Source organism: Oryza glaberrima, chromosome 1 (genome assembly GCF_000147395.1).
Source record: "Oryza glaberrima chromosome 1, OglaRS2, whole genome shotgun sequence".
In the NCBI taxonomy this organism is placed as follows: Eukaryota; Viridiplantae; Streptophyta; class Magnoliopsida; order Poales; family Poaceae; genus Oryza; species Oryza glaberrima.
This window is the reverse complement of record NC_068326.1, coordinates 20781522-20805335: the sequence shown is the minus strand read 5'-3', so window position 1 is coordinate 20805335 and position 23814 is coordinate 20781522. Positions and strand designations below refer to the sequence as shown.

The window sequence follows — 23814 nt, the reverse complement described above, 5'->3', positions numbered from 1 at the left end:
AACTATCCGGAATTTTTTTCGAATATCTGCAGACATTGAGCAAATTTAGAAAAAAATACGTATATATACATAACTTTTTGGCAAATTTTAATACATGAGACCCAAAAATTGTGTAACTTACTGATAAACATCGAAAAAACGTGTCATGGCTGAAAGACATTCTAAAAAACTGGTAATTTGCTGGATGACACTTTTAGCTCAATTGAAAAGATGGATTCCAAAAAAGACGAGAATGCCCCTTTGACCACATGCTTCAAACATGGTGTTAGAGTAAAAATTTGGAAATTATGCAACCCTACATTTGCCATAGCCCAAAGTACATCACTAGCATACACCATATTTCATTTTCATTCTAGTCTCGGCTCAAAAAGCTTTTGACCCTAGGGTCATTATTGTCTTTTTGAAAAATTTCTCTCTCCGATTAAGTTGGAAGTGTCCTCCAGCAAATTACCATTTTTTAGAGTGTCTTTCAGCCGCAACACGTTTTCACGATGTCTATCAGCAAATTACACAAATTTTGGCTGTCATGTAGCAAATTTTGCCTAACTTTTTCATACGGAATCAGATGAAGACAAACTTTATATCAACATTGTAGAGCTTGATGAGATCTACAACTTTCTTATTGACTATTTTATTATTTGGGTTCATTTAAGGGTCTAAATATTTATTATAATATACCATATTATTTTTTACAAAATCTCAGATCTACAATTCAAACGACATCTGATGGAGATGTGTTCCACATCAAAGTTGTAGAGCTCAACGGGATCTACCACTTTGTAGTTTATAACATTTGTATTTGAAAGCATTTAAAGTATAAAACAAATATTACAAGTTTTGAAAATGTGAAATAAAATAAATAACATCTCCAGTTTATACAATGATAAGTAATTAAGTTATACATATAGTAAAAGGTCTTGGGAATAGAAAATGATAATTATTTTTGCATATGGATCTCTTAGAGGAACAACCATGAAAATCGATTTTCACATATGGTTGTGGGACCATCTACAAAATTGACGATATAAATGTTGGAGATGTTAAACTAAAATAATAAGCGATATCTCTTGATCAAGAAACTCAATTTGAGGGGTTTTTTATATACCGGCAAATATTCACTACCGTATTCGTTCCATCTCGTATTCGCTCCGTATCTGTATTCGATAATATTCAATTTCATTTCCGTATCCGAGTTTTCAATTCCGATTCCGATTCAAAAAAAATATGAAAACGAATATGATAAAGCTAGTTTCTGTCCGTTTCCGGTAAATATTCACTACCGTATTCGTTCCATCTCGTATTCGCTCCGTATTTGTATTCGATAATATTCAATTTCATTTCCGTATCCGAGTTTTCAATTCCGATTCCGATTAAAAAAAATATGAAAACGAATATGATAAAGCTAGTTTCTGTCCGTTTCTAATCCGTTTTCATTCCTGCAAAGGGAGTGTCCATTCTTCACCGTCGCGGAGATAAAAGGAAAAAAAAAAGAGGGAAAGTGGAAACGCCTTCGGGGAATACGCTTCCCTTTCCATTCTGCGTTCTCTCCACCGAAAACCCCCATGCACCGCAAGCTCCCGCCATTACCTCCCCTCACACTCCGCCGCTCCTCCTCCTCCGCCGCCGCCGCGGCCTCTCCTCCACCGCCGCCACCTCGCCGTCTCCCTCCTCCGGTTCCGCTCCGTGACCTCCTCGCCCACCGCCTCCCGCCCACGCCCACGCCGGACCGGCCTCCCCTCTCGCGGCCGCATCCTCACGACGACGTCCTCCTCCGCGGCCGACGCCCGGGCTGCGACGCCTCGCCGGAGAGCCTCCACCTCGAGGTCGTCAAGAGGGGCCTCACCCATGACCTCTTCCTCGCCAACCACCTCGTCAACTCGTACGCCAAGGGCGCGCGCCTGGACGCCGCGCGCAGGGTGTTCGACGGAATGCCGGGCCGGAACGCCGTTTCTTGGACCTGCCTCATCTCCGGGCACGTGCTGTCCGGGCTCCCCGAGGATGCCTTCCCGCTGTTCTGCGCCATGCTGCGGGAGGGGCCGGGGTGCAGGCCTACGTCGTTCACCTTTGGCAGCGTGCTCCGGGCGTGCCAGGATTCCGGGCCGGACCGGCTGGGCTTCGCCGTGCAGGTCCATGGGTTGGTCTCTAAGACAGAGTTCACTTCAAACACCACGGTGTGCAATGCCCTGATCTCTATGTATGGCAGTTGCTCCGTTGGTCCGCCGATCCTGGCACAGCGTGTGTTTGATACCACTCCAGTCAGGGACTTGATCACATGGAACGCCTTGATGTCTGTGTATGCAAAGAAAGGGGATGCAATTTGTACGTTTACTCTGTTCAGGGCTATGCAGTATGATGATTCGGGGATCGAGTTGAGGCCGACAGAGCATACTTTTGGGAGCTTAATCACCGCGACATATCTTTCCTCATGCAGCTTGGGCCTGCTTGATCAATTGTTTGTGAGGGTGCTCAAATCTGGCTGCTCAAGTGACCTGTATGTGGGCAGTGCTCTAGTAAGTGCATTTGCGAGACATGGCATGCTTGATGAAGCAAAGGACATTTATCTCGGTCTGAAAGAGAGAAATGCAGTTACTTTGAATGGTCTGATAGCGGGTTTGGTCAAGCAGCAACATGGTGAAGCGGCAGCAGAGATTTTCATGGGAGCAAGGGATTCCGCTGCTGTCAACGTGGATACATATGTTGTGTTGCTTAGTGCAATAGCTGAGTTTTCTACAGTAGAACAAGGGTTGAGGAAAGGTAGGGAAGTCCATGCACATGTGCTCAGAGCTGGACATATTTATAGGAAAATTGCAGTTAGTAATGGTCTAGTTAATATGTATGCCAAGTGTGGTGCCATTGATAAAGCATGTAGAGTTTTTCAGCTGATGGAAGCAAGGGATCGGATTTCATGGAATACCATTATCACTGCTCTTGATCAAAATGGATACTGTGAAGCAGCAATGATGAATTACTGTTTAATGAGACAAAATAGTATAGGTCCATCAAACTTTGCAGCAATTAGTGGCTTAAGTTCCTGTGCTGGTTTGGGACTTTTAGCTGCAGGCCAACAATTGCACTGTGATGCTGTAAAATGGGGACTATATTTAGATACCTCTGTTTCAAATGCTCTTGTTAAAATGTATGGAGAATGTGGGCGGATGTCAGAATGCTGGGAAATTTTCAATTCTATGTCTGCACATGATGTAGTTTCTTGGAATTCTATCATGGGTGTTATGGCGAGCTCACAAGCACCTATTACTGAATCTGTACAAGTTTTCTCCAATATGATGAAGAGTGGTTTGGTCCCAAACAAAGTGACGTTTGTTAACTTTCTAGCTGCTTTGACTCCATTATCTGTTCTTGAACTTGGAAAGCAGATTCATTCTGTCATGCTGAAGCATGGAGTTACAGAAGATAATGCAGTAGATAATGCACTCATGTCATGCTATGCAAAGTCAGGAGATGTGGATTCCTGTGAGCGGCTGTTTTCTAGAATGTCTGGCAGACGGGATGCTATCTCATGGAATTCAATGATTTCAGGGTACATCTACAATGGACATCTGCAGGAAGCTATGGACTGTGTTTGGCTTATGATGCATAGTGAACAAATGATGGATCACTGCACCTTCTCCATTGTACTGAATGCATGTGCTTCTGTGGCAGCATTGGAGCGTGGAATGGAGATGCATGCTTTTGGTTTAAGGTCACACTTGGAATCAGATGTTGTGGTCGAGAGTGCTCTTGTTGATATGTACTCCAAGTGTGGAAGGATAGACTATGCTTCAAAGGTATTTCATTCCATGAGTCAGAAAAATGAGTTCTCATGGAACTCCATGATTTCTGGTTATGCGAGACATGGTCTCGGAAGGAAAGCTTTGGAGATATTTGAGGAAATGCAAGAGAGCGGAGAAAGTCCAGACCATGTCACGTTTGTGAGTGTTTTGTCTGCCTGTAGTCACGCTGGTTTAGTTGAAAGAGGCCTTGACTACTTTGAATTGATGGAGGATTATGGTATATTACCTCGGATTGAGCATTATTCTTGTGTTATAGACCTTCTTGGTCGAGCTGGGGAGCTTGATAAGATACAGGAGTACATGAAAAGAATGCCAATGAAACCAAATACTCTCATATGGAGGACGGTATTAGTTGCTTGTCAACAATCAAAACACAGGGCTAAGATAGATCTGGGGACAGAAGCTTCAAGGATGCTTTTGGAATTAGAACCTCAAAATCCTGTAAATTATGTTCTTGCATCTAAGTTTCATGCAGCAATAGGAAGGTGGGAAGACACAGCCAAAGCCCGGGCTGCAATGAAGGGAGCAGCAGTGAAAAAAGAGGCCGGTCGCAGTTGGGTAACCTTAACTGATGGAGTTCATACCTTCATTGCTGGTGACAGGTCACATCCAAACACCATAGAAATCTATGAGAAGCTCAACTTTTTTATTCAGAAGATAAGGAATGCAGGTTATGTTCCACTGACAGAATATGTTTTACATGATCTTGAAGAAGAGAACAAAGAAGAACTGCTAAGATATCACAGTGAAAAGCTTGCGGTTGCTTTTGTTCTGACTCGTTCCTCCTCAGGTGGCCCCATAAGGATCATGAAGAACCTTCGGGTTTGCGGAGATTGCCATACAGCTTTCAGATACATTTCTCAGATTGTTGGTCGGCAAATCATTTTAAGGGATTCAATCCGATTTCATCATTTCAAGGATGGGAAATGTTCTTGTGGGGACTACTGGTAACTTGTTTATACTGCTGGTACCAGGAACAGGCTTTTCCTAACTACACAAATTTGAGGTTTGGGTACTTGATTACTAGGTACATGGTTTTCCTGGACTTTTCATATTTGAGGTGAATATCACTTCTCACCAGGTACCTATCATCCCTTAACCGTTGGGTACTAATAGTTCATTTCCCTTTCTCCGAGTAAGTTGCTAATGGTTCTCTACCTGATGAATACTTTAACCTAATAAATAGTGTTCACTTGACTTCGATTTATACTGAGTGTCAAATATGAATACTGACATTGTTGGTGTGGTTTGCTGTGATATGCGACTCAGAGCTTTAGAGGTCTAGTAATTATGGCTAGAATCTATGCTAGTCTAGAGTCATTATCTTCCCGTAGCAACCCAGAGAAGACTATTTGTGAGACATCAATGACCTGTGTGAATAGCTAGTTTTAGTTAGGCTGCTCGTCACCAGGCCACCAATTTTGTAGGCATGATTATGTGTTTAGTACATTATGGTTTGGATGTGTCAATTGTACCATTTTAATAATTCAATTTCTTACTTTAGAAATGATCATCTAACTTAATAAAAACCAGGCTCATTTCAGATTCAGCTGTAGTCACATGAGTATTTGGCAAAAGTTATAGTTCAATTTGAACCTTTTACGCATTAGTCTAGGCAAGCTCTTTAGAATTTATGTAGACCTTAATCAAATAACCAGTTTATACTTATCCATGAGAAAAACTCAAGTAGATAAGCAAAGAAGAAAAACTGAAAAGTGGATTTGACATTCATCAAAAACTGACAGGCCATCACAAATGCAGTCAAGTATATAACAATGTGCAAGATTGATCTTTCTATATGTCGGATAAAAGAAGATACATTGTACTTCATGCTTATACAGAACAATAACGTCAAACATCCGCGATCAGTCCAAATCCACAATCCCAAAATTGGAGAGAAGGATCTTCACTTGTTGAACAAAATCCGAGCCGGTTGCGTACTCTGTTAGCATCCCTACTGCAAACCCAAACATAGCCCATCTGCGAGATTTTGATGATCAGAATCACCATTAGTAAACAAGCAAATCTTACCCTATTCAACAAAACACTGAACCTAAGTCTAGGTCACCCTGCTTTTATTTATTTGTTGCAACATTTTGGTCAAGCTGGCACACTCGACATGTTTTACCAGTTGTAGTTATGAGTGATTACACAAGAGGAAATTGATATGACGGTTTGCAGTAGCCATACTAGGGCTAGTTCTTACCCACTTTGAAACATGTTAGAAACAAATCAAACTCAAGACTTATGGGCTATGGCTATTTGAGCGCATGCTGTTTGTGACAACCTAACATCACGATCATTCTGTATTTCCGTCTCACCAATTTGCAGCTAAGTAGGTCAACAGGTATTCCTGTTTCATGAACTGATTACTCGATTTCATCGCCTAATTTCTAACAATCATGCAGATAATCAAGAGAATTTTTTTCATTGACAAATTTGTTCCTGAATCTTTTCAGGGGGGGAGCAGGGCAAACGTACCTTCCATTGGAAATCTCATTCTTGCCCAAGAACCCAAAGAAGGGACCCTGGTCAGCCTCGTCCAGCTTCTTCTGCTTGAAGTAATCCTGCAGATCCTTGGCCACCTTTCTCTGGTACTCCAACGTCACGGCCCCCGCCGCCGCGGGCGCCGCCACAGCCACCGGCGCCGCGGCCTGCTTCGGCTCAGGATCCTGCGACGGCGGCGGCGACGACGAAGGCGCAGCCGGCTTCACCGGGGTGGGCGGCTGGGACAGCGTCGGAGGTGTGGACAGAGTCGGCGTCTTGGGCGGCGGCGACAGCGGCGGCGCGGCGGGTCTCCTGGGCGCCCCCTCCGCCTTGGAGCTCCTGATCACGGCGAACGACGACCGGCATGCCCGGTGGCGAGGAGGCGAGACCGCGACGGCCGCGACGCCTCCCACCTTCACCTTGATGGAAGGGATGGAGGGAGCCAGAGACATAGCTTCTTGTCTGCAAGGGAGAGAGGAGGGGCTTCCCCTTGCTTTGTTCTTGGAAGGAAGGAAATGGAGGGAAGGAAATGCGTGGAGAAGGTTTGGACACACGCACGCGGCCCCGGTGTGGATAAGAGTGTGTGGTGGTGCCCAACTGCCAAGCGAGAAGCGAGTCTCCAAACAGAGGTGGTGCAAGGCAGCCAACGCCTCAGCTGAGCTGCAAAGTTTGGGGTTGTGTATGATGGCGAGTTTGTTTGGGTTGTGACTTGTGAGGCTTTCAGGGACTCGACATGGGCGCAGCGCGTTCAGACATTCTGCTCCATCCGATTGTCCCTGTCAGCCCGTGCGAACTTGTCATCTGATCTGCATACTAGTATACTGGAAGTGATGTGTGTGGGGGTGGGGGTGTGTTCATTTTGCATGGGCTAATGCTTCCTTCGTCCCAAAGTATAAGCCGTAATCAATTATTGTACCGTTTTAAAAAAGGTTATTTTATAAAATTTACCATAGTATTTTTTTATACTCCTGCTCCCATTTGCTTGTCACTGGTAACTTCGACCAACAATAACTTATAAATTATCGGTATATATTTTGTTGAAAGAGAATCGAACGATTATATTTTACATGCAGCATACTTCGGTGATATGGCATATTTCAAATATATACAAATTTGTTGCCAAAAAAGTGGGGTTGGTCAAAATATATAAACATGAAGGAAAAGTGTCTAATAATGGAGGAAGTATATGCGCCACCTGGTATGCGAGTGGAATTCAGTTTGGACTCGGCTCTAGCCGTTTTTGCAAGTGAAAAAAATTGCAGGCAGTATGTATCCTGAGAGAGACTGTCAATTTTGTCCTTTCTTTTGGCCAATTTTTTTTATGTTTACCTTCACTTGGTGTTGTGCACTTGTGTCTGTGTAGAGCGCATGTTCTTTTCACCAAGTACTTCGTATAAGTGGTTCTTGACTTATGTACTTATTAGTAAAAATGACTCGTTTAAGTTTAGCTAGTTGGGGAACACCTCAATCTATTGTTGGAGCACATAATTTATCCAAATTGCTAGAGACCAACGCTCATTTTCTAGGGCCTTTTCCCCCGCTTCGCTTTCTGAAGAATGAATATTCGCATGGCACATAACGGGTAGCGCTGTAATTATTTTCCAAGTGGAGCCATGGAGCAACGTTTTCACCGCTCCACCTCGACAGTACAAATTTTTGGAGCGATTCATCCCGCTCCGCTCCAATTTTTGGTTAAGCTCCAGCTCAGGTAGGTTGGATCTAAGAGCTGAATTTATACCAAACAGGCCCAACATAACCAAAAGTGCATGATCCTTCTTTACAATGGCATCACTCAGCCATCAAGGCATTAACATAACAACTTGAACAAAAAATGTCAACAAATCCATCAATTAACATGTGAGGAGAGAAGCAAAACAATATAGTAGAGATCCAACATCCCTTACAACACTAACTAGACAGACTTGTACGGAAATAGTACATTGGAACTTGAGAGCACCAAAGTGAAGGGAAAGAAAGGTGAAAACAAGAAATTGAGCAGTTAAGATCTTGATATGGTACAGTGGGGAATCAAAACTGTAACCCTAACGTGTGCAGATTAGCTAAACACAACCACCATTTCACCAGCAAATAATTCAGCAAAAGACATAAAATCAACCATGACTCCTTGTCTTGAATCCACAGGTATCTTACCCTGATCGATGAGAAATCACCAGCGCAAGCATATCTAGCCAGCAAAACTTCAGCTACACGAGAAGCATCGATTCCATTGCGCAATGTACAGGCATTAAACCTACTGAATCACACACTCACATTTCCTGAAACCCTCATTCTCCATATCATCATCTGACAAACCTTCATCACTGTTGAAATAATCACCAAAAGATCAGATAGTGTTACAGCTATAACAAACCATAAGTATAAAAACATAGTAATAAAGTAATATACGTTGAAGGTTAACTAACAAGCCTAAAGATGTTGCAGTGATGAAGAGAGATTGTAAAAGTAGCCCAAAGTTTCAATAAGCACATAAACAATCAGCATTAATTAACATGAGGGGACTAGTCTGATGTATGAATAAGTGAGTGCAAATCATGTTCTCCCGCAGAACAAAAAAAAAGTTGAGTGCAAATCATGAACTCAATAAATTTTCTGCAAATACACCTGACATAAGGGGAGGGGGATAGGATTTTCAGACTGTACCTAGCTTCAAATTCCCTTATCTCAAAAAGCTCTTTTCCACACGTATCAGTCCATTGAACTTTTCTTCGTTCCATGCCAGATTTCAAGGTTTGAACCTCTTCCAGTGACTCTCGTGGCTCTTCACCTTCACTTACCACTATACAATGCTCTAAGGAATCCCTTCTTGAGTTGCTCTTAAGGCAACCCTTTTTCTCATTTCCAGTTAATGAACCATTAGTTCCTTCGTTTGCTGAAGCAGACGACTCTTCGGACGAACTCCCTGATGTGTTCCCTGAACTCAGTTTTGGAGGAGACGCCCCCTCAAGCCCAGCAGCTGCACGGCCAAAGCAGATAAACGGGGCACATTTACCAGGAGCTTGGTCTTTCCTGGAAGCCAGATGATACACCTGCTCAGCTTCCCGGTCGACTAGTCGGTACTGATTCCACGGGGATACCTTGACAGGCTTCTCTTCATCTTTCCGCCCAAGAAGCAGAAGGGCAAGGCCATGGCTGTACCCTGAAGCCGACGACGAGAAAAAGCCCCCTCCTTCCACAGCCAGCAGCATTTTCACTGCTCATCAAGGAACCATAAGCTACAATATCGTGGTCTGCTTGAGGCACCTCCTCTTCATCATCTAGCACACTACACAGCAAATGAAAGCAAAAGCAAAAATCAGATTCATCCCCTCACAAAACTCACAAATTTGCAATCAATATAAATATATATATAGGCTCCACTATCCTACAGAATCACAGTAATTGAGACTAAGAGATAGATTAGCTCCACAGCTCTCTTTTGTCAAATGGCTATTGGCATCTACCATCTGATCTCGGTAGCGAGCAATTAAAGAAACAGCCTACATTTGTTCATAGACATCTTTAACTCCACTAGGTCTTCGCTCTCCAACCAAGGCCCCTATCAATTATTGGCTGCTAGCACAGTCAACAAAAGGTTTCCAATCATATCTACAGTTTCCATCTTTAGTCGAGCCAATAATTGCAGGCCTGAAAAGAACTAGTTACTGCCTAAACAGCATCACACGCCCGCAAAGCTTCCCCCCCCCCCCCCCCCCCCCCCAAATCGAATCGAAATCCGGAGACGAACTGCTATCAACGAAATCGGATGCGCTAATCGGGGAAAAGAAAAAAAAAGAAACCATCACAGGTCCGGACGGATCTCCAATCTACGGCGGGGTGACGAAGTGGCGGCGGCGAAGAAGAAGAAGAAGAAGAGGAGGAGGGATGGGAGGGAGACGAGAGAGAAGAAGAAGAAGAAGAAGAATGCGTATACCTTCAGCTCGATCCGAGTCGAGGATTGGGTGTGGGGGGGGAGGCAGGCTAAAGTCGCCCCCCTCCTAGAGACCAGCTTCGCGCGCGCGCGCGACGGGGAAGGAAGGAAGGGAAGGGAGGTGGAATGCGCTGTGGGGTGGCTTCGGGGGGGGGGGGGGGGGGGGGGCTGCTCGCCGGAGTCCGGCGGCGGGAGGTGGCGGCGGCGGCGCAGATCGGGAGAGAGAAGGTTGGCGAGAGAGAGTGGGGAGGTGTGGGAAGGAAGGAAGGAAGGGAGGAGAGAAAGGGGGGCGCGGGGGCATTTTGGTCGTTCGCCATTTTCTTCAGAGACTTTTTAAAAATTCCTGACGCCCACTGTACTGCACTCTCTCCTTTTCCGTCCAAAGCGGGTGGGTGTCTTGGTGATCATAGGTAAGGGTAAAACGGACATTTCTAAAGTTCTAACTCAGGGGGGTTCTCCTAAATAAAATTGAAGTGAATTGAATTGAATTGATTTGGTTTGATTTATACATTGGAGTGACTCAAATAAAACATTGTGATTTTCTTGTTCGAAACAATTGAATAAAAAATATCTTTCTTGGGAACAAGTGTAAGATGGAAAGGTTTATGCATCACTTGAACTCCGAAACAGAAAAAAGAAAAGGGAGAACATAACAGAAAAGAGAAGGAGGGGAGGAAGGTGGTTCTAGTAGGACTATATCTCGCGTTATCAAATTCAACGACCTTCTAGCCATGGTGACTGTGCTATATCAACACTCTAGTTGAGCGCTAGAGCACAACCTCTTCTATCGCGTCGTGAGCTACATGGTTTTAACTTCTACACTAGTTATTAAACACCGCGTTGTTATGTTCTTTTCAAATGGCCATAACTACTAGAATGACCATCGTATCAAACCCCTTTCTATGTGCCTTACCAATTATTTTCCTGCTACCACACCACCACGCACAGGAAGGATATATTGCTGGCTAGAGGGAATGCATTGAGGCCGCTAGATTGCGTTCATGATAAGCCACCAGAAATGGCACGACTTGGGCACTTAACGAGAGGATGATTAATCGTCTCATCATCTTGATCGGAGAAGACGCACCTAGGAGGGTGCGGTAAACCTATCTTGCTATGCATGTCCGTGGTCTAGCATAGGTTCTGTACGACCAACCACGAGAGGTATTTGCATCTGGGAGGTGCATGATTTTTCCATACCGACACACGTGGAAAGAGTTACCTACCGACGAAGAGTGTAGCGTATGCAAATTTAGAAGTGTATTGCTCAGAGCTCTTCCACTTCTAGCTGAACACATCTTGATCTTGTGCTAGGGAATAAAAAAGTCTAAAAATACATTTTCAGAAATAACAAACTGGTAGATCGTTGGCACACTAGACGAAGGACATTGAGCTAAGAGGACGCCACAATGGGATTGGGTATTGAGTGAGGAGCATGTCCACGAGAGATATACACATTGGGAGAAGAGGTAGTACTAAGAGGAAGGGCACAAGAGAAATACATGTTGAGAGAAAGAGGTAATGCTAAAATGATGTGGCGGAGATAAATGACATGACCGAGAAGAGATTGTGAAGGAGGTATAACCAAATATTCTGATTGTTTAATTTTTAGTGGGTCTCACAGGATGCTAGAGACAAATGAACTAAACTATAATCACTTATGTCGAATTATCTTGTATCACTGGCATATCTTAAAAATTATTTGTATCATGGTTTTTTTGTAACTTATCGTTTATCGATGGTAAAATGTGAAATCGAATGTTTATGGATGGTAAAATTTAGAATTTTTGTTTTGGTTTGTTAAACATGCTGAAGCGAATTCTCCAGTCTAGAAGACCCACCACAATAACATACAACACAGCAGGACTATCGACTCTTGTCCTGGCTAGAGATGGCAACGGGTCTATACCCATCGGGTTTTCTTACTCCATGCCCATATCCATGATAATTAAAAGCTCCTACTCCAACATCCACATCTACTCACGGGTGCAAAATTCTTCTCATACCCAAATCCATATCTACACGAACTTAGAGCACTTATAATTTTGCAAAAAATCAGACGATTCTGATGACAACCATTATTATGTTGTTTTATCTTTAACATTTAAAAGCAAGTAAACAAAACCATGTAAAAATTAGAGCATACTACCTTTATCCCAAAAGGAGTGCAGTTTTGCATTGCTCATGTCCAACATTTGACCGTCCGTTTTATTTGAAAAATTTTATGATTAGTATTTTATTGTTATTAGATGATAAAACATAATAGTATTGTATTTTACATGTGACTATTTTTAAAAAGAAATTCATAAATTTTTCAAATAAAACGGATGATCAAACATTAGACACGGAAATTCACGACTGCACTTAAATTAGGACAGGGGTAGTATATAACAAGTAAACAAACCATACTAGAATTAAACCATGCATCAACGTTCAAAAGAACTAAACATCTAGGTATACGAGTTTTTTTTACCCATAGGTTAGTGGGTACATGTAGCTAAAAAACCCCATATCCATCTATCCAACTTGTAAGAATTTTGCTTACTAGTAAACCCATGATTAGATCGTATGTAACTCAAAACGGAGTAAAAACTCAGTAGGTCTTGGGTCATGGGGTCCATTAGAGCAGGTATAATAATATACTGTAAGTCACCTATAAACTTATGTGAAGGAGATAAGAAAGAATAGAGAAGAAAAACGGGCTACAGATTTGTAGCTAGCTGCAATACAGACTCTAAAATGTTGTGTGTGTATGACAGGTGGAACCAATTATTAATCTTAAAGTATATATTTATAGTTAACTATTATATAAATTAGTTATTAGATTGACTATAAATGATTTGAAGCTAGTAGATGGCTACACTATTAAACTTGCTCTTAAGGCTCTGTTCGGCACCCTAAGTTGGGAACCAATGTCCCCCGCACGGAAAAGCGGTCCATTAGCATGTAATTAATCAAGTATTAGCTATTTTTCTAAAAAAAATGGATCAATATAAGTTTTTAAACAACTTTCGTATAGAATTTGTTTGAAAAAAATACAATGGTTAACAGTTTGAAAAACGTGCGCGTAGAAAATGAGAGAGAGGGGAGTCAGAACCAGGGGCAACGGACAAAGGGGTTGTTTGGTTGGTTGCCACACTTTACCACACCACACTTTAGTCATGCCACAGTTTCTTAGGTATATGTTTGGTTCGCTGCCGCAATTGTGTTATGCCACACTTTCTTAACTTTAGGACCCACATGTCATGCTCTTAAATTTAGAGCTAAGTATACCACACTTGTGACCAACTATTTCTAAGCCACACTTATACCACCATGCCACAACTAGCCTAAACTTAGTTATGGTAAGGTTAGTCATAAACCAAACATCCCCGAAGCCTTGCAATCTCTACTGCTGCCCCCTTATAATCCAACGTGGCACCATCATCACGCGTCACGTGACTCACCTCCTCCTCCACACCAAACCCAAACCCAAAAAAGAAAAACCAAAAACTCCTCCCGATTCCCGAATTTGACCAAAAAACAGCCAAAAACGCCACACGATTCATTTGAAAAAGGGCACGCACCCCCAATATAACCCCACCCGTGGAAAATTAGAGAGAAAGAAGGAGGAGACGAGGGGGAAAAAATCACAAGAGAGGAGGAGGAGGAAAAAAAAAAATTCGCAGCAGCAAACCCTCTCCCCTCCTTCGCCATCCGCCGCCTTCCCTCCTCCCCCACGATCTCCGGCGGCGGCGATGGCCCGGAAGAGGAAGACGGACGCGGCGCCGCGGCTGGACGAGGCGGACCGGACGCTCTACTCCACCTTCTGCGGCGCCGCCAACTCCCTCTCCCAGCTCTACACCCAGGCCATGGCCCAGCAGAAGCTCTCCTTCCAGGCCGGCGAGCGCCACTCCCTCGTCCGTACACCTCCCTCCCTCCCTTTCCCCCCATCTCCCCCTCCACCTCTCGCGGTTCGGTCGTCGGGAATTCGATTGGTTCCTTCCGCCTCCGCGTCATGTTTTTTTTATATTATTATTATATTATTGTTTCTGCTGTATGGATGAATGGTGGAGCGTGGAGCTTTGACGATGGTGGTGGGAGAGATATGATTAATTCATTCATTCACTCATACATCGTCATTCGGAATCTTATGGTGGATAAGTTCGTCTGATGTGCTATATCACTAGTAAAGGATGCAATGTAGGAATCGTTTGGAGATGTCTAGGGTGTATCTTTTTTTTGTCCTGATGGAAATTGGGTGGCTTTGCTTCGACGATATAATCCTAATCAAGAGTAGTATAGTATAAACTTTTTGTTTGGTTCATCCTTTATAGGTAGATGGCGAGGATATCTACAAGATAGATAAACAAAAACTTCACATTGAACTTGGTAACAACCTTTTGGGACTCGTATTTGTTGGTCATAGAACATGATAAGATTTCTCTTCTATCTACGACGCCATAACCAGTTAAAGCATTGTCAAGTGCTTGTCTAGTCGAACTTAAAGTTGCTGTCATGGGATAAGTTGCATGAAAATGTACTTTTGTTGATTTCATTTTTAATTGTGCAGGAAAAACTCCACCAGTGGATATTGAGAAAGCATGAGGAAGAGTCGAGGCTCACGGTGGCTGATATAATGTCTCATATCCAGGTTCAACCTTGAATTTCCTTACCTTATGGTTCTGCCTTGTTTTCTATTAATAACTTGAGTATGAACTAGCTTAGAAATGCAGATTGTGCATCATCCATCTCAAACTTTAACAGATAGTTTTCTTTCCCGTGAAAAAAAAAATACTTCTTTTATCTTTGGAAGCGAGTTTCAGGCTACTGTTTGTGCATTGTCATCCAAAACTAGAAACAAGTTTTTCTAACTTACAACCCATGCTTCACAGAATAAAATTTTATGAAATACGCCTCTCATTACCATGAGATGGGAGATATCAGAGTTTGATGGGAATCAAGTTGTGTTCCATCAAACTTTGTGAAGCATGAACTTGATAGCCAGAATGTTTTGATAGCTTTCCTGTCTAATATGTCTTGCATCTGTTTCGAACTTTGTTTTAGTCACTGATATACACATTTTTCATCTTTGACAGCATGAGTTGGATTATGGAGGTAATGATCCACATGTTTCCCCCAGAGTACATCAGCATAGTGCAAATCCGTTTGCAAACTCAAGCATCCAACCCTCAGCTGGTTCCTATGGTCAAGCAACAGTAGGATTTGCGCCTAGACCCAGCATCAGTGATCAGTCAAAGAATACAATTTTCTCAAATGCTTTATCAAGCCCGGTCCGTCGGAGCCTTCAGAGCTATCATTTAACCCAAGGATCTGGTAATGGAGGCCGGAATGCAGAAACAAACTCTGCAGGGCAGAATAGGGAGACCAACTCTGGAGGCTCCAATGACACCTCAATGGACATGGTTTCGGACAGCGCTGGTAACGAATACTACTGAAGTGGATTGTGGTGAGAATGAATACTACTGAAGTGGATTGTGGTAAAATGAATACTACTGGACTGGATTGTGGTGAGATGCTGCATGCACAACCAGGCAGCAACACAATACCAGTGTTGTCTCCTGTTGCTGTATGTTATGTATTTTCCTAAACCTTATCATCTGTGCGGCCTTGTAGTCACAGATGAAATGGTTCTCTTTAAGGCTTTTAAGATTTTGTATTTTCTATTTTTGTTGAAGCCTGATTGGAGAGAAATCAACTTGTTCGTGGGTTCCATCAGGAATACTTTATATCCAACTGTGTTCGTGACTTCGTGTTAAAGATTTTGAATGTAAATGAAAATTGCATTGTGATGTACTGATAGCCGGTTGATGCAAGTATTCTGTAAAGCATGGAGACCTGGAGAGAGGAAGCTGTGCTTGGCCATCAAAGCCGAAAATGGATGGGAAAAAAAAGGAGGAAAATGCCACCCAACTTTGGTAGGGCCATGCTACCGTAGCACCAAAAATAATGTTTATTGCAATGCAAGAGTGCTGAAGAAGTTTAATTGTGCCACATCAACCAACGTCTATCTATAAGGATATTGATTATTGTGCCTAACTTATAAGCTATAGCCAAAATTTAAAATTTAAGATTTAATTTTAAGTTGATTTTAAAGGTTTTTATTGTGGTTTGTTTTCCAATATTTAACTTTAAATTGTTAAGAACATATAAAAGGTTTATTCGTATTTCTTTTTACTGATAAGCCGTATCAGCTTAAGCAAAACGGTGAGGTGTTTTTTGTTTGTTGCCTTATTCCGTCACTCATAGTTTGTTAGATAGTCATTTCCTTCACTGCCACACAAATTTATCACAAGGGCCAATATTTAATTGTCACACTTTTCTATCATGGTACACCTTGCCAAAAGATACTTGTGGCTAAGGCCTCCATCATTTTCTCTATTCAACATCAACCAATGCCAAAATTTAAACTTTAGAATATGATTTTGAAGTTTTTTCATAAAAGTTTATTTTTCAGCATTTACATTTAAGTTGCTAAGAAAAAATATATAAAAGTTTAACCTATAAATTATTATTATTTTGCTAATACGCTATATGGCGTATTATCCGTATTTAGCCAAACGATAGGGGCCAAACTTAAAGTAACAACGAAACAGCTAGTACTAAACTTCTATTATGTTTAATATTTATGCGAAGTAAATACTACTAACTGATCAGGATCCAATGATATGATATGCTTTTTTTTCGACACGATGTCAATGGAATAGTGGCAATAACCTAGTAGTTTTGTAATTTAGGGTTTACACATGGATTTAGGATTTATAGAATATATTATTGCCGTGGATTATGAATAAATTAAATATTTTGTTAAATAAATTTAATAAATAACCTAGAACAAGTAATCTAAGCAATTTAGTATTCCCTTCGTTCCAAAAACAAATTCATTTTTCACCCAACCCACGCACCAATACAAAACCAAAAGATTAGAATACCCACACTTTATCAAATTTCAATACAACTATTTTTTATTTTATCTACTCTTAGTACATTTATTTCATACTCTCACAAACTTTGATACAATAATTACTCGAAAATAAACTTATTTTGGGACAAACAGAAGGAGTCAAAAATATAACTTAGTATCGAACTGAGAGAGTCGATGAGAGTTTTTTTTGGATAACGTACTCCCTCCTTCCCTAAATATTTGATGCCGTTGACTTTTTTAAACATGTTTGACCGTTCGTCTTATTCAAAAACTTTTGTAAAATATGTAAAACTATATGTATACATAAAAGTATATTTAGCAATGAATCAAATGATAGGAAAAGAATTAATAATTACTTAAATTTTTTGAATAAGATGAACAGTTAAACATGTTTAAAAAAGTCAACGGCGTCGAACATTTAGGGATGGAGGGATATATAAACGTCCAGCAAGTAATCTATAACAATAATCCAATCAAACAGGATACTCTCGCTAGTGTAAATTATGATTACTCAAGGGGTTTATATGTAAAATAACACATATCAATGTCGTCTCCCCACTCCCAATCCCCATCGCCGATGATACAGTCTCCTCAAATCATCACCCCCTCGGCCAGCAGCAGTGGCCAACACGGCGGCGGCGGCGGCGGAGTATGGCGGCGCGGCCGATCGCCAAGGCGGCACACGAGCTGCCGTCGCTGTATTGTTTGACCCTGAAAACCCCGGAGTTCTTGGTGCGGGCGGGGAAATCCGGGCAGGCGGGCAACGAGGCCCTCGACTTGTTCGACGGAATGCCCCCGAAGAGCCAGGTCGCCTGGAATAAGGCACTGGGCATGCTCGTCGGCGCAGGGCGCATCGAGCGGGCGCTCTCGTTTTTCCACGAGATGCCCGGGAAGAACGCCGCCTCGTACGCCACCATGATCGGGGGCCTCTCCCGCGCCAGGGCGGCCTCCGTGGCGCGCCACCTCTTCGACGACCTGCCGCTGGGAAAGCACAACGTGTTCACCTGGACGGCCATGGTGTCCTGCCATGTCCGGAACGGGGAGCCCCGCGAGGCGGTCCAGCTGTTCGCGGCGCTCTACGGCGAGCTCTACGAACGTGGGGTGCTGCCCAACGCGCACACGCTCAGCTCGTTGCTCAAGGCCTGCGTGGCTCTCCAGTCGCTCGCCATGGCAACGCAGCTCCATGCCCTGGCACTCAAGCTCCTGGAGGAGGGGAATACAGACAACACCTTTGTGTGGAACGGTTTGATCGACGTGCACGCCAAGGTCGGCGCGTTGTGTGACGCCGAGAAGGTGTTCGACGGGATGCGCTTCAAGGATGCAAGTTCTTGGACCATCATGATGGATGGATACTCGCGGCACAAGCTCATCGACAAGGCTCTATATCTCTTCAGATCGATGAAGAACAAGGACGCCTTCACATGGAACGTCATCATATCCTGTTTGTGGCAGAACCGCCGAGGAGAAGACGCGCTCCGCCTCTTCATCGATCTGCTGAGGTTGGGTGATCGCGACAATGGCGGCGCCAAGCCGGACGCATCAATCTACACGACGGTCCTGCACATCTGCTCGGTGCTGTCCCTGCTCACCCTCGGGAGGCAAGTCCACGCGCGCACCGTCAAGAGCGGCCTCTCGCGCAGCCATGTCTTCGTCGGCAACTCCCTGATGAACATGTACAGCTGTTCCGGCTCGACAGCCGATCTGGAGAAGGTGTTCGACGAGATGGCGGCGCGCGACGTCGTGTCGTGGAACACGGCGATACAGGGGCTCGGCCAGAACGGCCGCGGGAGGCGAGCGCTGGCGTTCGCGGAGCGCGCGCTGGCGCTGGGTCTCTACAACGGCAACACCTTCGTCGCCATCCTGGCGTCGTGCAGCCACGCCGAGCTGGTCGCCGAGGGGATGGCCTACTTCGACGCCATGGAGGTCGAGTACGGGGTGGAGCGCGCGTTCGAGCACTACGTCGGCGCCATCGATCTCCTCGGCCGCGCGGGGCGGCTGCGGGACGCGCACGGCCTGCTCCTCGGCATGCCGTTCGCGCCCAGCGCGCTGGCGTGGACGACGCTCCTGCACTGCTGCCTGGCTCACAAGAACTGCTCTATCGGGAGCGTCGCGGCGAGGGAGCTCAGAGCGCTGCAGCCCGACGGCGGCGGCTGGAACTACGAGAGATTGCTGCGAGGCTGCGGCGGCGGCGGCGGCGGCGGTGGAGGTGGGGAAGCCGGAGGCGGGAAGAGCTCTGAACACTTACCAGGATGCAGCTGGGTCGTCTGAAACTCTGAATTCATCAGAAAGTTCAGCTTTCGCAGGGCATGGTTAACGCGAGCTACAACTTGAGGTTGGATTCGCGATGCTGATCCAATAAGGAAAAGATGATTTGAAGGAAAAAAATAGTCCCATGCTGATACAACAAGGGAACAAGAGAGATTGATTTGAATGAAAAAGCAACAAGAGAGATGATTTGAAGGAAAAAGTAGTCGGTGAATGTTCCATGGTGAGGTGAATTCAGAACGAGAATGGCATTGAAGCATCAGCCCCTCATCAGATGGGAATGGAATACGTGGTCCTTAGAAGCCTGAAGGATGGATGGGAGACACATGCAGTGGAAGAATCTGTAAGCAATGACATTCCTTCCCTTCCTGTGGCATAGAACGTAGATTTATTTATACCTTCAAAATCAAATGCTAGGCAGACATCCTGTGGCAGATCCTAGATTTATCTATACCTTCAAAATCAAATGCTAGGCAGACAGATGAAGAGTAATTTTTAGGCGTCAAGATGTACACGTGTGGCATGTCTCCAAAATGCAACCTATAGAGTGCATTTTACTGTCAAATAGTGACTAGTTCAAATTCTTATACCCAATGTTGGAATCCAACAAGAACAGAGAGTACAATGACTGCTGCATGTGCTAATTAGTTGTAATGTAATGCTAAAACACCACCACCAACTTGTCATATCAAAGCCATGTCCATAAATTAGCACAGCTCATACGACATGTCTTTCCAACTACAATTCTACTATTTCATGACTTCGCTTGACCAAAGGGAAAAGGCTAATTACAAAAGCAATACAAAACGGGGGGAAATTCAGACTAAATTCTCATTCGCCCTTGTATTGGAGTTGTTGATTGTCTTAACATAGCACAAACACCAGTCACGTGATATATGTATCTAATTGGATACCACTGGATGACATCAACCCAAATATGAGTAGTTAGGGTTCAGGATCAGAGCAAAATGTTGAAAACCCCCCTCACTAAAGCATCTTGATCTATAAGGCTATACAAGAATCTCATCTATCAACAAAAGCTTTGTAGCAGAACACCAGCGTTGTCTTGACAAGTTTCACTGGCTGAAACCCAATCTGAATCCGTAGAGAAGATCAGCAAGCTCGAAGCGTCTGCATTTATCAAGTGCAGTGAGCGGCATTATTAGCTGCAGGCAGTGCTCACCACAATTATGTTGACAAAGAATGTGTTCAATATACCGCAGAAGCATGATTTCTGTTTTGCATCGTGGTCACAACAGCATCAAGAAAAGCCTTTGCGGCGTCAGCCTCGGCTTCTGCGGCCTCTGCAGCCCTTGCTGCTTCTTCAGCTTCAGCAATGGCTGCTTCTGCCTCGGCAACTGCCCTAGCAGCAAATGCTGCTGCCTCTTCCTTACTCATGCTTTTCATCTTATCAAGTTCAGCATCCACTTGAGGCTTACTCAGCTGTCTAACATTATTATTTTCTATGTTCATTTCTCCAGTGGAATACACCTTGATGCTCTTTCCACCTGAAGAGTTCGAACTTGGTGCAATCCTGTACTTTTGATTCACCTACAACCAATAAACCACAGTTAAAATAGTACCCAACTTAATGTGTACTTTTTGTATATAGACAGCATGAGAGAAACCTTGATTAATTTTCCAGTAGCAACCAATGCTTTCAATTTTGTAGAAAGTAATCGTTGAAAATCTTCAGGTGGCCAGTATTGCTCCTGAGCATACACACGAATCTCTTTAGAATCATATGTGAAATCAGTAATGAAGAGTATATCTGTTCTAAAAGAAAAATGGTAGTAATGCCTCATATCCTCATAGCAAGAATCAAATGAACAGAAACTCTCGAAGACAATTGATATGCGGCAAAATAATGAACAATACTGGTAAGGTAATAAATAGAACATGGGATTTTCATAGGGAACACCTCAATGTATGAAGAAATCGTTGTTCTATTAGACCCAGACGGTTCCTTAAGCTTCTTTATAGCTTCTAAAATAAGGTCATCAAGCCTGCAAAAGGATATTAATACAAAATAAAAAACATTTAGAAAGCTCTGATGAGAAGCAGTAGTGAAATACGATGAATAAAACAATGTGAGTCTAAGTTATTTGGAACAGACGTATTACTCAATTTTGTATCAAAGAAAAACTCAGAGAGTCATAAGTATACAAACAATTATGTAATTGCTGCAAGAATATCATGAAGAAAGCAAACAAAACTAATTAATGACTACTTTTTTAGAAAATTGAGAGGTTGGTTTCAAATCTACTTCGGCATCATGCCAGCATATAAAGGACAAATAAACTGCTATGCAGTATTGAATATGAATCTAAGATATGAGCACACGTAAAGTTAAATAATGACCTAAATATAGGTTTCCTAAACATGCTCAACTGCAATATATTGCCGTTATGTGAGTCATGTAGACACAGTAAAATTATATATCTTAGCTTATTTTAATCTACATTAACTTATTATTGCTTTTGCTAGAACTTGGAAACACAACAGTCCAACAATCCCAACTGCAATGCGAGGGATAATCCGACTTCCATGTGAACATGGATTCATATTTGCACAGTATTTATGCTGACCATTTAGGTTTCCTTTCTTTCCATGTAAAAATCATTCTTATAACTGCAATACCATCAATTTGGTAACAATAGAAGAAAAATATGAGTTTTTACAGATGCAACACAGAAGGATTTATATCAAGATTTGCCATGTTAGATCACATATGAAACACTAAAGCAGTTTTCTGCAAAGCACGCGAGCTACACTAGTATGATTTGAAACAATGTGAAATTATAATGACTAACCAATTTAGAACTGCCAGCAAATCACACTTATGAAGATCCTACCATGCAAATAGCAATTAACATTCCATGACACTGGCATGAAATATGACCAAACCAAACCAAACCTGGACACCAAGAACCACACAGGTAAAGAACAGAGTTGAATTGCAACTGTGGCATATTGCTACACACTAACCTAGCAACTGATTTCTCTTTCTCTGGAGTACTCTCAAGTTGCATGGGCTCAACAACCACTGCCAACGGTTGTGCATCAATGATTGCATTATCATCAATGTCAGGGTTCTTTTCGTCGGCATCCATCGGTTCAGCAAGGGCCTTAGGCCCTCGCTTGCCTCCCTTCAAAGCTACCCTTGCCCTCTCTCTTGACCCATATCCTCCAGCAGTGACACTCAAGTTGCGCCACTTATCCTACAAAAACCAAACCATAACAATCACAATAAGAATTATTTGTACTCAAAGTGACACGTCGAAACAAAGTTTCTGGAACTCAATACAATGGTCTAAAACAATTAGCATCAAATCAACTACAGAATTGTTGCTAACAAGGTAGCTCTAGAAAACTTGAGCAATATCCCTCCAGACACATTTCAAGTTCATATCAACACTCCTAGCTATCTGTTTCCCAACGAAGATCATAAAATTCTAATGGAAGAGACTTCCCAAGTAATCACCTCAAACCTAACAGAAAATGCCTTTATCTTCATATAGAGAAAATGCCTTTATCTGCAACGATACTATTTATAAACATCAAGTTAAAAATCACCCTCTCCTCCATTGAATAGTAGAGAGATTACTCCTCTAGTCATGTTAATCTGTCCAAAACAGTAGAAGATATATCAACTAGTCCATCAATTCACCCAATATCATCGGAAACCCCTCTAAATTCTGACCTAAAACTACCAGGGGAAGCAACGCCCACCATCCGATCGCCAAAAGACAAAAACAAAAGTCGTGGTACTAATCATCCTAAGCATCAACCAAACCAGTTCACGCGAAATTTTAGGGCCGATCCGATCGGCGGGCAACGCACCTTGAGGTCAACATTGGATCTCAGCCGCAGGAGCGCGGTGAATTCCGGGTCGCGGAGGATGGTCCTCCACTTCCCCGTCCCGTGCTTCGCCACGCCGGCCTTGAGCGCGGCCTCCTCCTCCGCCGTCCACCTCTGCTTCGGCGCCCCCATCTCCCGCCCGCTCACGCGCTCTCCCCCGCCGCCACGCCCCCCTCCTCAAGCGACAAGAAGAAATTACAACCAAACAAGGTGGGATGGTCGGCGCGGCGCCGCCTTCGATCGAGGCGGCCCTGATCGGAGACAAGAGAAGGGGAAATTCGACCCCGCGGCGAGATCGGGCGGGGCGATCCGGGGCGGAGGAGGAGGGTGGCGTCAGGGGGAGATCGGGGCGCGGGGAATTCGAGGAGGATTGCCTCGGAGATCGGGAGGAGGAGGAGGGGTTCTAGGCGAGTGAGGCATGAGATGAGGCGGAGGAGGAGGAAGAGGAGGCCATGGGAGGCGGAGGTTATAAACGGAAGGGGAGGGGATTAATTTCGCAGACGCGTACGTGTACGGGTTGAGATTTGTTTCCTCGGAGCGGGCCCACCTTACAGGCT

General features: G+C 43.5%; 6 protein-coding genes across 6 annotated transcripts; 3 read left to right on the top strand and 3 right to left on the bottom strand.

The window, feature by feature from the left end:
* The first annotated feature begins 1520 nt into the window (after positions 1-1520).
* LOC127778836 (putative pentatricopeptide repeat-containing protein At5g09950) lies at positions 1521-6380 on the top strand. Its single transcript, XM_052305473.1, has 2 exons — positions 1521-4872; positions 6251-6380. The coding sequence occupies exon 1, from the start codon at positions 1563-1565 to the stop codon at positions 4740-4742; it is 3180 nt and encodes a 1059-aa protein (XP_052161433.1). The 5' UTR covers positions 1521-1562; the 3' UTR covers positions 4743-4872; positions 6251-6380.
* On the bottom strand, positions 5491-7014 carry LOC127778853 (light-harvesting complex-like protein OHP2, chloroplastic). Its single transcript, XM_052305497.1, has 2 exons — positions 6273-7014; positions 5491-5771 (listed from the first exon to the last, which is right to left on the bottom strand). Exons 1-2 carry the CDS (start codon positions 6728-6730, stop codon positions 5657-5659), a joined length of 573 nt encoding a protein of 190 aa, XP_052161457.1. The 5' UTR covers positions 6731-7014; the 3' UTR covers positions 5491-5656.
* Positions 7015-8112: 1098 nt separating this feature from the next.
* On the bottom strand, positions 8113-10465 carry LOC127778847 (uncharacterized). Its single transcript, XM_052305485.1, has 3 exons — positions 10210-10465; positions 8940-9561; positions 8113-8599 (listed from the first exon to the last, which is right to left on the bottom strand). Exons 2-3 carry the CDS (start codon positions 9482-9484, stop codon positions 8530-8532), a joined length of 615 nt encoding a protein of 204 aa, XP_052161445.1. The 5' UTR covers positions 9485-9561; positions 10210-10465; the 3' UTR covers positions 8113-8529.
* Positions 10466-13791: 3326 nt separating this feature from the next.
* Positions 13792-16002, top strand: LOC127761978 (uncharacterized). Its single transcript, XM_052286316.1, has 3 exons — positions 13792-14105; positions 14759-14839; positions 15285-16002. Exons 1-3 carry the CDS (start codon positions 13944-13946, stop codon positions 15642-15644), a joined length of 603 nt encoding a protein of 200 aa, XP_052142276.1. The 5' UTR covers positions 13792-13943; the 3' UTR covers positions 15645-16002.
* A 1780-nt stretch (positions 16003-17782) lies between these two features.
* Positions 17783-20103, top strand: LOC127763472 (pentatricopeptide repeat-containing protein At3g29230-like). Its single transcript, XM_052288186.1, has one exon. The coding sequence runs from the start codon at positions 17783-17785 to the stop codon at positions 19397-19399; it is 1617 nt and encodes a 538-aa protein (XP_052144146.1). The 3' UTR covers positions 19400-20103.
* Positions 20104-20213: 110 nt separating this feature from the next.
* On the bottom strand, positions 20214-23730 carry LOC127763491 (single myb histone 2-like). Its single transcript, XM_052288216.1, has 6 exons — positions 23240-23730; positions 22385-22617; positions 21318-21402; positions 21025-21108; positions 20615-20947; positions 20214-20527 (listed from the first exon to the last, which is right to left on the bottom strand). The coding sequence occupies exons 1-6, from the start codon at positions 23387-23389 to the stop codon at positions 20510-20512; spliced, it is 903 nt and encodes a 300-aa protein (XP_052144176.1). The 5' UTR covers positions 23390-23730; the 3' UTR covers positions 20214-20509.
* Between the last annotated feature and the right edge of the window lie 84 nt (positions 23731-23814).

Excerpts from the sequence above, each read along its gene's own strand:
- LOC127778836 (XM_052305473.1), top strand. The coding sequence starts at position 1,563 with ATGCACCGCAAGCTCCCGCCATTACCTCCCCTCACACTCCGCCGCTCC.
- LOC127763472 (XM_052288186.1), top strand. The coding sequence starts at position 17,783 with ATGGCGGCGCGGCCGATCGCCAAGGCGGCACACGAGCTGCCGTCGCTG.
- LOC127778853 (XM_052305497.1), bottom strand. The coding sequence starts at position 6,730 with ATGTCTCTGGCTCCCTCCATCCCTTCCATCAAGGTGAAGGTGGGAGGC. Across the intron at positions 5,772-6,272 it reads AATGAGATTTCCAATGGAAG|ATGGGCTATGTTTGGGTTTG; the intron begins GTACGTTTGCCC and ends AAAATCTCGCAG.
- LOC127761978 (XM_052286316.1), top strand. The coding sequence starts at position 13,944 with ATGGCCCGGAAGAGGAAGACGGACGCGGCGCCGCGGCTGGACGAGGCG. Across the intron at positions 14,106-14,758 it reads CCGGCGAGCGCCACTCCCTC|GAAAAACTCCACCAGTGGAT; the intron begins GTCCGTACACCT and ends TTAATTGTGCAG. Across the intron at positions 14,840-15,284 it reads ATATAATGTCTCATATCCAG|CATGAGTTGGATTATGGAGG; the intron begins GTTCAACCTTGA and ends CATCTTTGACAG.
- LOC127763491 (XM_052288216.1), bottom strand. The coding sequence starts at position 23,389 with ATGGGGGCGCCGAAGCAGAGGTGGACGGCGGAGGAGGAGGCCGCGCTC. Across the intron at positions 22,618-23,239 it reads GATCCAATGTTGACCTCAAG|GATAAGTGGCGCAACTTGAG; the intron begins GTGCGTTGCCCG and ends TGGTTTTTGTAG. Across the intron at positions 21,403-22,384 it reads AAAGAGAAATCAGTTGCTAG|GCTTGATGACCTTATTTTAG; the intron begins GTTAGTGTGTAG and ends ATCCTTTTGCAG.
- LOC127778847 (XM_052305485.1), bottom strand. The coding sequence starts at position 9,484 with ATGCTGCTGGCTGTGGAAGGAGGGGGCTTTTTCTCGTCGTCGGCTTCA. Across the intron at positions 8,600-8,939 it reads ATAAGGGAATTTGAAGCTAG|TGATGAAGGTTTGTCAGATG; the intron begins GTACAGTCTGAA and ends TTATTTCAACAG.